The 12,100-nt window shown below is 39.4% G+C and overlaps 1 protein-coding gene across 6 annotated transcripts; it reads left to right on the top strand.

The window, feature by feature from the left end:
• The first annotated feature begins 1,185 nt into the window (after positions 1–1,185).
• Positions 1,186–11,388, top strand: Pdzd8 (PDZ domain containing 8). Of its 6 annotated transcripts, none has more exons than XM_071770616.1 (10): positions 1,188–1,553; positions 2,102–2,742; positions 2,821–3,013; positions 3,094–3,356; positions 3,502–4,558; positions 4,933–5,195; positions 5,457–5,657; positions 7,186–7,335; positions 8,440–8,622; positions 8,876–11,388. In XM_071770616.1, exons 2-10 carry the CDS (start codon positions 2,347–2,349, stop codon positions 9,077–9,079), a joined length of 2,910 nt encoding a protein of 969 aa, XP_071626717.1. In that variant the 5' UTR covers positions 1,188–1,553; positions 2,102–2,346; the 3' UTR covers positions 9,080–11,388. The 6 variants fall into 6 exon arrangements, with proteins under 6 accessions (XP_071626719.1, XP_071626717.1, XP_071626716.1 ...); XM_071770615.1 differs by having other exon boundaries at positions 2,053–2,742; XM_071770614.1 differs by having other exon boundaries at positions 2,030–2,742.
• The last annotated feature ends 712 nt before the right edge of the window (positions 11,389–12,100 follow it).

Below are 12,100 nucleotides of genomic sequence, written 5' to 3'. Positions count from 1 at the left end.
GCGCCGGGCACGCGACGAGGATGCCCAGCCTACGGCCAATCAGAGCGTTGGCAGGTATGCATAGGAGGGGCAGTAGGCTCCCACGCTCTGACCAATAACAGCGTGATTACGAGGAGGCAATGTGGGGAGACAACACCCGCGCGGCGCGGCGCGCTCGGAATACCTACTGCCACCTCCTCGCTCATCATGCTTTGCTGATACATCAGGAGTAAAATTTCGCGGTGCGAAACCACGGAAATTTACTCCTGATGTATCAGCAAAGCATGATAAGCGAGGAGGTGGCAGTAGGTATTCCGAGCGCGCCGCGCCGCGCCGCGCGGATGTTGCTCCCCACATTGGTCGCATTCAGCAAACCAAGCCGCTCAGTAGCGGTCGAACATGATTGGCTCTTACTTTTAGAACCAACCAATCGACGCAGAGTGTTGATAAGACGAACTCAACAGTTGTGTCTGCTGAACGCGTCCATTGAACGGCTTTAGGATCACCTTAAAAATGGTTGCATCTGGCATCTGCGCAGAACCGTATGAAATTCGTCACGAGTATAAAGCACACCTGTGTTCTTCCACCATGGCCGTTGTTATTGGCCGCCCCTGCCTGTGCCCCGCCATGCCGGTCGATCGCCGCCAAGTTGGCAGCTTCGGCGTGAGATCACCGCGCACGTGTCGCCGCGTCGTCGCATCTAATCACGCGTATAGTCGATGGCTCACCAGCCTTGTGGGTCTATCTTACCGACCGAACGAAATAAGCGCGGAAATTTCAGATGGAAGTCTCGCGCTTATTCCCGTTTAGTTTCTATTTACTCTTTCTCAAACTTTCACGCGGTATCTTAATCTTAGCCTGAGGTAATTTTTACACTCCAGAATCAAAAAAATTAAGTTGTATATAAAAATTTCTGTTAAACACTGCGCGGATTTTCTCATATTTATTTTAGATTTCTACAAAGATACACATGATGTGTGTTGGCGGGAAAAATCTGAAATATTTCATTTATTATTTTGTCTGAGTTTTTTCGAAAAAATGTTCGTATAAATTTGTATAAAAAATCTAAGAAAATCTTATTTATATAATATATTTATTTATAATATATAATTAATAATATATAAAAAATTCTGAGACATTTTTCCCTCAGGACGATCAGAAGATTAACAATTGTTCTTTGTGCTCTGGGGAAAGCGCGAACATGCATGGTCGCCGGACTCGTCGGAGGAGGAGATCGATAGAAATGCGTGGGGAATCGAATTTATTCCGTCCTGTGCCGCGCGGCAGTGACGGTCCTCGCGGTCGCCGCTCGTGGAACGTCGTCCCCGCCATCACCCTGGATCACCCCGGATGCGGCGCAGCTGGACGCAGCGACGCGGGGGACTCGTTCTCTGGTGCGCGCGCGCGGCGCGTCGTTCAGCTGATCCGCGGGTCGACGAGTGAAAGTGCTCCGAATACCTGTCGAGCCGTGAAGACCGCGAGACCCCGTTCCCGTGCGCAGCGCGTTGTCGGGCGCGAGGTGGTGTGGTGGTGACGTTCGGCCGTACCGAAAGTTCCTAATGCAACGTTGTTAGGTAGTTAGCGACAATACGGTGATTACGGTGCGAGAGCCGCGGAGCCGCCGGAGGTCGACTTTTCCTCAAGAACAATTAGAAGTGTCCTCCTCCGCCCTCTCTCTCTCTCTCTCTCTCTCTCTCTCTCTCTCTTTCTCTCACTCGTGTTTTTGCTCACTCCTGCGGTGCTGCGACGAAAACAAATTGTACGACAGCTTCTCCTCTCAATTGACGATAATAGAGAATTTTTCTAAGCAAGAGTGAAGTTTCCGTTTTATAATTGCAATTGATGCAGTTTAAGAAAATTGGTTTTTTTATGATATAAAACGATTGAGAATAAGAAGCTTTGTTTAACTTTGACAATCTACATTTTTCTATCCATATAAAAGTTTGTTCATAGCTGCAATTAAATCCTCACTTTTGTACGTGTCTTAATTAGCATGATTCTTCCTGCAGCTTGTTTTTTTTTTGTTTGGAATTTGCCGACACTTGTGAAGGAGAGACTGGATTCTTTCGACAGCTGTGGTTCTAATATGCGTACTTGGAACGTTTTCTCTCGCTGCATGCAGGGTGATACGTAACAACGTGTAACTTCAATGTGTCCTGTTATTGATATTCATCAGAGAAAAATGGTTTCTCTTTGACAACTCTGCGCCTTTAGCATGGACATTGGAGACTTTCTTTCACGTGTGTATACAGTGTAACGTTACCACTTATACATAATAATCCGCATCTGGGTGTCACTGTTTGCGTTGTGTCCTGCATTTGATAATCGAGGGAGAGACTGGTATCCTTCAACAGCAGTGAATTTAATATGGACAGTTTGCAGCTGGCTCTGGTAGCCGTCTTTACATTCGTCTGTGGTGTAATATGTACCCTGGCGGTGCAGTTTTACCTGTTTAAGAGGTATTTGGATTCGGGACCTCAGGCCACTCCGCCGCAGAGGCAGCTGCAGCATGGCAAGGCGCAGTTGCCTAAGGAGCTGGTGGAACAGGTGCAGGAGGAACGGGCGAACTCCAACAACAGCATGTCTCGTCAGGTGATGTCCCAGGGCAACGAGAACCTGGCCATAAACCTTACGCTGCAGTTCCTCTTCAACGAGCTGCGGAACGCCGAGCGTGTGCGTCTATGGCTTTACAGGAAATTGAATAACGAGTTCAAGGAGCTTCTTACGCAGTCGACCACCGCCAAGTTGTTAGACAGTGTGAAAGTAAGATTTGACCGGGGACAATTTTGGAATAGCGTAAGGGAGCATTTCCGTGTGATAATCTTCCATAATTGTTTCCAGTTGAGAGACTTGAATCTCGGTACGCAATTTCCGACGATAAAGGGTCTGGAAGTCGCCGACTCAAAAATCGACGCCGACACGGGTTTGCTGGAGTCTCTGGACTTGGCCTTAGATTTACATTACTCAGGAAACTTTCAATTGTCTATAGATGTTAAGATGCTGCTCGGTAAAACAGCCTACATGGCGTTGCAAGGTATCATCGCATATAACGGTATATTAAACAGAAAAATAAGAAAACAGGATGTGTTATATCGTACTTATCAATTTTTACAGTGAAGCGTATCAGCGGTAAAGCTAGGCTACAGTTTACTCGTGTACCGTACACGCACTGGTCGTTGAGCTTCTATTCGGATCCAATCTTGGAGCTGGAAGTGCAGTCGCAGTTCCAAGGCCGTCAGTTACAGCCGCAGATAATCTCGATCATCACCAGTCAGATTAGGAGGGCAGTGAAACGGAAGCATACTCTACCTCGTTATAAGATGCGCTACAAGCCGTTTTTCCGAAGATTGAACGACGAGGCCGTGGATCTTTCAGAGGTAAAATGCGCTTTCTTTAAATTTATATTTAGCTTTACATTACAATTTACTTGTGGGTTTGCGAAAATTTCAATTTCGAGAAATAAAAATTAGCTAATTTTAATTTTGATTTATCTTCGCGCAATATCGATCCATACTTTTTTAGGTCGCAAGTACTCAGCTCACTCCAGGATACTTGGAGGTCGTATTATTGGATATCAGCAGATTAAACCTCGCGTCTATCGTCTTCAATAATGGCGAAGACGTGTCGCAGGTGGAAGTGTACTGCACCATGAGCATAGATTCTACGCCATGGATTTATTTGACGCAGTACAGTGGCGTTCCGTACATGGTGCTAGACCTGATCATCAGTAAGACGGGCTCCCAGCAGTTGGGCGTGGTGTTCAAGCAGGAGGTTGTGCCGGAGATCGGCCAGATGTGCGTGCTAGTCGAGACCATAGTGTCTGGGAGTCCGGCGGCGATCGCCGAGATGAGGAAAGGCGACATTTTGGTAGCGGTGGATGGCAAAAAAGTGTCGAGCATGAACCAAGTAGCGAAGTTTGTCAAATCCGCTGTACAGCGACGTTTCATTATCAGGGTGGAGAGACGGTACTCGAGCGAAAGAGGACAGAAAACGGATAACGAGAGGACGCCCTTTGCAGAAAGGAAAGCGTCGAAAAGCGATTCCGTGGGCAGGCTGGACAGTCCGAGCGCGGAAGACGCCGGGAAGATCAAGTTTGAGGCGCAGATCAAGTTTTCCGATCTACGAGATTCTGAAAATGATCTCGCGGACACCCGATCGGACAGCAGTAAGCTATTCAAGAGAAGAAAGAGCAGCAGCCAGACAGAAGAAGTCGCCCAGACGCCCGACACTACGCCGTCTCGACGAATCTCGGTGATTTCCACGTCGTCGGCGTCATCCACCAATGTTCAATTTTATCTTCCGGACGACAGTAACACGACCAACATCGCCGATCTGTACCACAACACGAAGGAGAAGCCGTACGCCTCTCTGATCACCTTCGAGGAGACCAAGAGCTTCCGCATCGATTCTGAATCGCAATATTTAAATGTGGGCGTATGGGGCCGGGTGAAGGGCGGTGAAACACCACCGAGATTGCTAGGCTACATAAACGCGCCTGTGAAATTAATCCTGGCGCAGTGCTGCACTTCCACGACTGGGCATTACCTAAAATGTCATGCTTTATTGCCTCCCGATAGTGGTAAGTTTCGAAAATTATCTTTTCCTCTTTTGTCTGTTTTAAAAATATTTATATTGTAATATATATAATATATATGTATATAAAATATATAAAAGTATATGAAATTGTAAATAATAGTTTCGATAAATCTTTTTAAGTGGAATTGATTTATAATAAGGGAATAAGTTTCTCATTGGAATTCTATCGGATTTTATATAAAATATATAAAAATATATAAAATTGTAAATAATAATTTCGACAAATCTTTTTAAGTGGAATTGATTTATAATAAGGGAATAAGTTTCTCATTGGAATTCTATCGGATTTTATTCGGATTCAGAAAAAAATTAATTAAAAGTAAATTTAAAAAATTAATTATAGAATTTCTTTTAAAGCTTCTTTAGCGACGTCCTACGTAAGACTGCAAGGTTACTCGGGATTCGATCCGACGCTCTGTTACGGCGACATTCTGCTATCGTACGTATGGGAATCTTGTCGGCCGAGCGATCAAGGGGTTAATGATTTCGGGAAGAAGGAAAACGCAGAAACTGCCAAAACTCAACCGATTCCAAGCGAGGAAATCACTGATAGAAAAATACACGATTTTATCAGGACGCACTTCCACAGAGCGACACTTTGCGATTTTTGTACGAAAAAGGTATGGCATTACAAACTAATAATTCATTTATAGTTTGTCGAATTGCCTATATGTGCAAGAAAAGATCAATAAAATTACGCTGCTTTGTAAAAATTTGTGATATTTAGAGGAGAAAGAGAGAGAAAGGAAAATCTGTGGAATGTAAGATATATCTGTGTAATTTAAGCTTTAAAAATAGGACAATTTTTATTTTCTTTTACTAAACTTATTTTATCTCTATTTTATTCTACCTGGAGATTATTCGGATTACTTTCTGCGCAGATTTGGTTAAAGGATGCAGTACAGTGTCGTGATTGCGGCATGGCGTGTCACAAAAAGTGCGAGGCGCGTTGTCAGGCATCTGGCACATGCGGCGCGGAGAGTCTAGCAACTCTGGCGTTGGAGGCCGACGAGATCGAGCCAAACGTCGGGGATATCTCTAGCCCGGAGATCTCTCTGACAGGATGCGAAGATAACGTACAGGTACTCAAGACGTAGTTAGGGCATTTTGTTATACGCGAGCGTAATCGTTTCGAATTTTGCATTGCGATATATGATGCTTCCATACGGGACAGCAAATTCGGACCGAAAGGAAAAAAATGCTTAATCTTCGATATTGGAATCTAGAAAACATTTACTTATTTATTTTGAGAAATTTTTTCTTGTCAGTATTTTTTAATAATTAAGTTGAAAGCAATATAATATTTTACCTTCTAGTCCGATGTTGTGAATCTTATGATAATTAAATAATTAGTGTCATTAATATTATTTTGAATGTTTATATTATAACTTGTACACCAATGCAATGTTTCTTTACGTTTACACAAATGTGCAATTTATAATCGTATCGCGACGTCAAATCATCAACTATTTTGCAAGTGTTGTACGATTTATCATTTTTTAAAGATCATACTCTATGTTATCTAAATTATATAGATACTGCCTAATATTTATATCTTAATGTAAATAAGGAATATTTAAAAACAATATAAAAATATTATGTAGTATTATATATAATATCATTATATAATATTATATAATATTGTATAATATATAATATAATAATCTTTAAAAATTATGTATACATATTTACAATACTTATTTGTTTAAAAGTATTTTTAGATGTTGCAATAATAGACTTTGCTCCGTATTTGGAACATATTCAGTTTTTTCCGAGACTGTTTTTATTTATTTATTGCTTTTTCTACGATACGAAAAAGATCGATTTTTTAAATGTGATATTTATTTTGTCGACATATCATTTTAAGCACTGATCACGCGGACAGAGCAACAAGTAATTATCATTATCACATATCAATGAGATATAGGAGTGCTTGATGACATGTCACATAGTTAAGGAACTGTACAATATTTGAGAACTCACGTGTGTCTTTAAATGCATTTATCTTGATATTTTGTATATAGAAAGCAGAGATTGTTATGCGTGACTTGCATTCTGTTGTTGGCAATAAAACGAACTGAACATATGCACGGGGAGGTGAAGGTTCTTTGTAAAGCTTGCACCTCTTGACCTTGCCTTTGTTCTCAATGAATTACACACGAGTAGAAAAATAAGTTTAATTTCCTTTCTCGTATGAAACTTTATTCGTACGAGGAGTTATTGATAAATTATCGATAAAGTATACAATCTACATATACGTGAATTCTGAAAAATCTGCGAAATAAAATATTTTAAAATTATTATTCTAAATATATTCTTTTAATTTTTGACACAGATTTCTGTGAAATAAATATACACACAGTGTATCCACACATATCTACTTATATTTCATTTCGGTCTAATGTGTTTCAGAATTTGGCTGGCAATAAATTGACAGATACTAAGCATTTTGAAATTATACATAGACTCTATACTTTATTGGTAAAACAATGTACGCTTTACGACGCGCAACCAATTTTGCACTTTTGATTTATTATTTTACGGATAACTTGTTACCGTGAATGGTGAAAAGGTATTAATCTATTTGAAATCCATTGATCGATTAATCAGGGCGCAAGTATGATGGCCGTGAAGGCTAGTATAGCTAACACTCTGTTTGGCCTGAAGAAGGCTGGAAGTACCAGTTGCTTGGCCCCACCGGCTTCCGGTATTGGTCTGGCATCTCGAAGTCTCCCCCCAAGTCCCTGTGCATCCCGCAAGGTAGAATAACAACACACATTTGTTCGCCCGAAGCGGAGAAGGATCGCATGTGCTCGATTTCACAAAAATTTTATCTAACGTAAATTTTAAACAGGCTTTATTCGTTAGCATTGCGATTCCGATACCCAGAGGACAGAATGGAAGAATTCAAGGCGGTAACATTACAATCCGAATATAAATAATTACAGTTTGTATTACTTTTAATTACAAAAGATTATATTAAAAGTATGTTGAAACATAATATATCATAATTAGATTTAATCTGAATTTGTCTATATTCAGCAAGTATGTTTCGCAATTTCAAAAATTGCATTAAATCTTAAATAAGAGGAGCTGCGGTAATTTAAGTAAAACGTTCTTTCTTCTTAATAGTGACTAATTATGCGACTTTTAATTTAATCACCATAGCTTTCTTATCAGAGCCGCATCAAACCTTCTCCGCTTCACTTTTTTCCACTTGTCTTCTCAAACCGAAACAAAAGAAAATAATACGCTCTTTGGAAGAATTTTTATATCTTGCAGTTCTCATGCTTGTGTGTTTATTCATCTTCAATCATTCCTTCATCAATCACGCGTTACAATCATCATCGAAGATACATTAAGATACTCTCGCACGCAAGAGTGCAAGATAAAGAGATTGGTAACTGCATACTAGCGATAAATGATGGATTTTGAGATAATGTTGGTCCAATTTAATCATTATACTAATTTTTTTATCGTCTATTTATAAATAACTAGATTCTTTGATCCCTCAATGCTCAGTGATCACTATGTCATTTACACAAATTATTATTTCTGTCATAAGATGTTGTTTCCATCGTTTGCCCGAAACTGTTGCAAGTTTTCTCATTGACGAGGATTTTCAACAACACGATGAACACGGCACTGATTGCATTGCAATTGCACCTTAACACTGGAGGCAAGGCTTACATACGGTGATCATATTATAGATGTAGGAAGATCAATGTGACTCACACGCATGATCGGCTCGACCGCTTGATTATGTTTCACTTTCCGAATCTGCATAACATCGAACGAGGATGCCCCTCGCTGAGATCGCACGGCGATGATTAATCAATCTGATCGAATTGTTGAAACGTTTAGAGTTCATTGGCTGGAGGTCTGGGAATAAGTCCTGACCTCTTGGAGGGTGCTGAGCCAAGTGTTGCAGCTCCACTTATGGCCGGCGACTTGGACGACGGTCTTATGTCAAGGGCCAGGGACACCGGCAAATTCTTGTACAAGTACCTGGAGCCGCAGGAGCGTGTCGAGAAGATCAACACCATGGTACGCGAGACAAGTCCTTTTCATATACTGCACAAGTAATTTCGAAGTAGATAACTCAAGAGATTCGTTCCACGAATCTAGAAATCCATGGATTACTGATTTGAGGTATTCAAAAACCCAAAAATTTCCCAATCCAGTTCAAGAATATTCGAACTTTGAATCACTCTGATTAACAACAATAAAATTTCTTGTAGGATCAATATAAAAATGTAACGAAAATGCGTTCTGCTAAACGGATATGTGTCTTTTGTAGATGGGAAAATTGAAGAACGCGCTAGACGCCGAAACTACCTCAAGATTGGACCTGTCTCAGAACGGGGATGCAGACAGCGTGAAACTGATTGCGCAGAGTGATCTGCGAGTACAGGCACTAAGCGTGCTGCTTTTGCACTACTGCGCCGGATTGCAACACGCGCAGGAGGCGGTGGACCGACCACAAGCCAGCAAGGAATCTTAACAGGAAAGCATCCAATAAACGCGGCAGCTTTAAGAGAAAATCGCATTTACCGCCTCTCTCTATAAACAATGAACATGGAAAATGTAAGGATATCTGATAATGGATAATAATGGTTTGCTTTCGCAATTTATTTCGTAATGAGCAACGACTGCGTGACATTAATGCGACGTTACATCAATTTTATGATGATATTGCCGTTTTTTAATATTGACTTAATATGGATTAATTATTAAAATTGTAATGTTACATCAGGCTGTATAAAATGCACAGAAATATTTATATTACTATGCACAGATAAATAGGGAGCAAATATCTAACATTCCATCGGTTCAGATTCCAGATAACATTCCAATTTATAAACATTCCATTAGTGCAGATATCAGAATCACAATTATATCTTATATGTGTCACTTTTTCTCGTTTCTACTATTTACCGTATAATATTTTAGAAAACCTTATTTACGTAGCATTACTATAACGTTACGTGACGATACATTTTTCAAAATTTAACGTTGATGTAACGTTATATAAATATTATACATATATATTATAAAGTTACAGAGAGAAAGAGAAAAAAATGTGTGTGCGTGTGTGTGTTTGTTTTTGAATACATATTATGCCATAGCTGTTCCAAAGCCTATTCTACATTAGTCAATTGATTGATCTTTAACACTATTCACACGAATGTCGGTAAGAAAATAGAGATGGTAAAATATAAGTATTAATTTACTAGTCCAAATTCAATTCCGTAATAGCAAATCTTTAATGACATTAAATATTGGACAATTATATTTTTCTTTTAAAATCTTTTTTTAAGAGATTATTTTTTATATCTTCTTTAATTTACAGAATTTAATAACTTAAATTCTGCAAACAAATACGTAATTATTCGCACTGTACAGGATTAATCAAAATTCTGCGTATGTGTTACGCATGTATATAAATAATACGTACGTAAATTACACACGCAAATAATATAATTTTGTCTAAGGACTTTTAATAATTTTATCGCGATTTGCGTGTTATAATTTGCATTACATATGTAGCTAGATAATACTCAGAGACGTTCACCAAGAGAGAACACCAAACTCGTTAAAGTTAGTATTAATAGATTGTTATAATAATTATTGCAATGTACGTAGGAAGGTGCGTGTGTATTCACACAAGAGAATGCTTTCGTTTGTGAAACGATGCACATTGTCTAAAAAAGGCTTTCCGTAAAACAGTGCGATTCCCCAAATGCCTAATAATTACATTTTATCTGATAACAATTTTATGCGATATTAGATTCGCAAATGTAACGTGTGATGAACATACAATAACGTGCGAATTTGTAAGACTATTTATAGATTGAGGTGACGATCTGTCGCGATCGTAGGTGATGATCTGTACTGGATGGTTGTTGAATACGGTGCACGGTTGTGCATTGCGCCAAAATACGTGTGATAAGAGGATATCTTGCACGTTTTTAATAACATTTTCAGACCTCACGTCTCTTTTGACAAAGCTATTTAAACCAATTTGCGATCTTAATGGATCATTCAAAAAATATTTGGACAGAAGGTATTTTAATGTCTATTCTGCTTTCTATGTCCCTATTAAATTACAGTACGTCTACTCTTTATTCATTAAATAATTCACTTTCGGATTATAATCGTACAAAGGAAATGAAAACAGATGCCATAACTTGACATTTTTCAGTGTCTTACTTAAGAATCGCAGATGGTGCCAAATAACTTAAACCTCAACACAGAACATATCTATGAACTGGAACAATTATACCGAATGGCATTAAACTATATATTCGTACATTAAAGACAAAGAGAGAAAGAGAGAGAGAGAAAGAGCGTGCATTTAGAGAGTTGAAAGAGTTGGCATTATATTTAGCATTAGATATGATTCTGCGGTTCCGATCTCTATTTACGTAAAAAATGCATTTGGCTTAGGCCTGTGATGGCAATTGGATGGTCACGTGTAACGCTAAGTGCACTGAATGAATACAGATCTTTGACTGTTGAAAATATAATCAAAGAATTTTACCGCTTTGGCCTAAATCGACGATATTGATATGACGACCGGCGAAGAAGCTATGCAAATTTTGACTGTATTTAACTTAATTGTTCACAGTGCATTTAATAGACGTACGAGACACAGCTTCGTATTAGCGAAATCCATCCATAAGCATTTTTGTGTGGCCGTAATTTAAGGTGTTGCGCGTCTCGCGATTGCAAACCGATGTATTATCGCTCATTGTTATTATACATAAAGTGGATATAAAGGTGAATATAGATTGTTAATCTCGTCGTAAATCTCACACTGTTTATACGCCCTAGTATGTACCTTCTAACTGATCTATTGACACTTGAGAATGCAATTGCGATTTATAAAACCACTGGATTTCTAATTGGAATTCTCATCTGGGAATTAATTGTAGATCGTATATCAATGCAGCTCGTATGTCATGCCGCAAATTGAAATTTATTTATAAGTTGAATAATATATTCTTCGCAAAAGTTTGGCAATTTTAAAAGCGAGCGAGTAGCAGAACGCGGTTCACCGTATCTATCGAGTTCCTCTAACGAACACATTGGGGACTGCATTTTGTTTGCGCTGAGAGGCTTTTGTGTCTTTGCTTTTTAATTCACCCTTGTATAAAGGCACACGTGCAACGAGAGAGCTCGGCGCCTGTTCAAAAGATATACAGAAGTCGCAATAAAAGTCATCGAGACAGGACGCGTCGTCGGATCGTGTTGCTTCGCGCCGGGAAAATTCCACGATGAAAAATAGACATTCGCGAAAATCGAGGTCGCGTGAACGCGCGTCACGCGCGTCGCGAACGACATTTCTGTCGCGGTTTCGCACGTCCTTGCTAAAGATATATTAAACCTTTCATAATCAACTAATCTTGTATTAGTTATATCTATTTGTACTCTTTTATGTATATTATTTACTTGTACTCTTTCCTTAGATTTTTGAGGAGGCTTTTGTCTGACTTCCATCCCTCAACGTCGAAAAAAAAAA

This window comes from Temnothorax longispinosus, chromosome 2 (genome assembly GCF_030848805.1).
Source record: "Temnothorax longispinosus isolate EJ_2023e chromosome 2, Tlon_JGU_v1, whole genome shotgun sequence".
Lineage (NCBI taxonomy): Eukaryota > Metazoa > Arthropoda > Insecta > Hymenoptera > Formicidae > Temnothorax > Temnothorax longispinosus.
Note: the sequence above shows the minus strand (reverse complement) of the source record. Positions and strands in the feature narration are given on the sequence as shown.

Excerpts from the sequence above, each read along its gene's own strand:
- Pdzd8 (XM_071770616.1), top strand. The coding sequence starts at position 2,347 with ATGGACAGTTTGCAGCTGGCTCTGGTAGCCGTCTTTACATTCGTCTGT. Across the intron at positions 3,014-3,093 it reads AGCCTACATGGCGTTGCAAG|TGAAGCGTATCAGCGGTAAA; the intron begins GTATCATCGCAT and ends CAATTTTTACAG. Across the intron at positions 5,196-5,456 it reads GCGATTTTTGTACGAAAAAG|ATTTGGTTAAAGGATGCAGT; the intron begins GTATGGCATTAC and ends CTTTCTGCGCAG.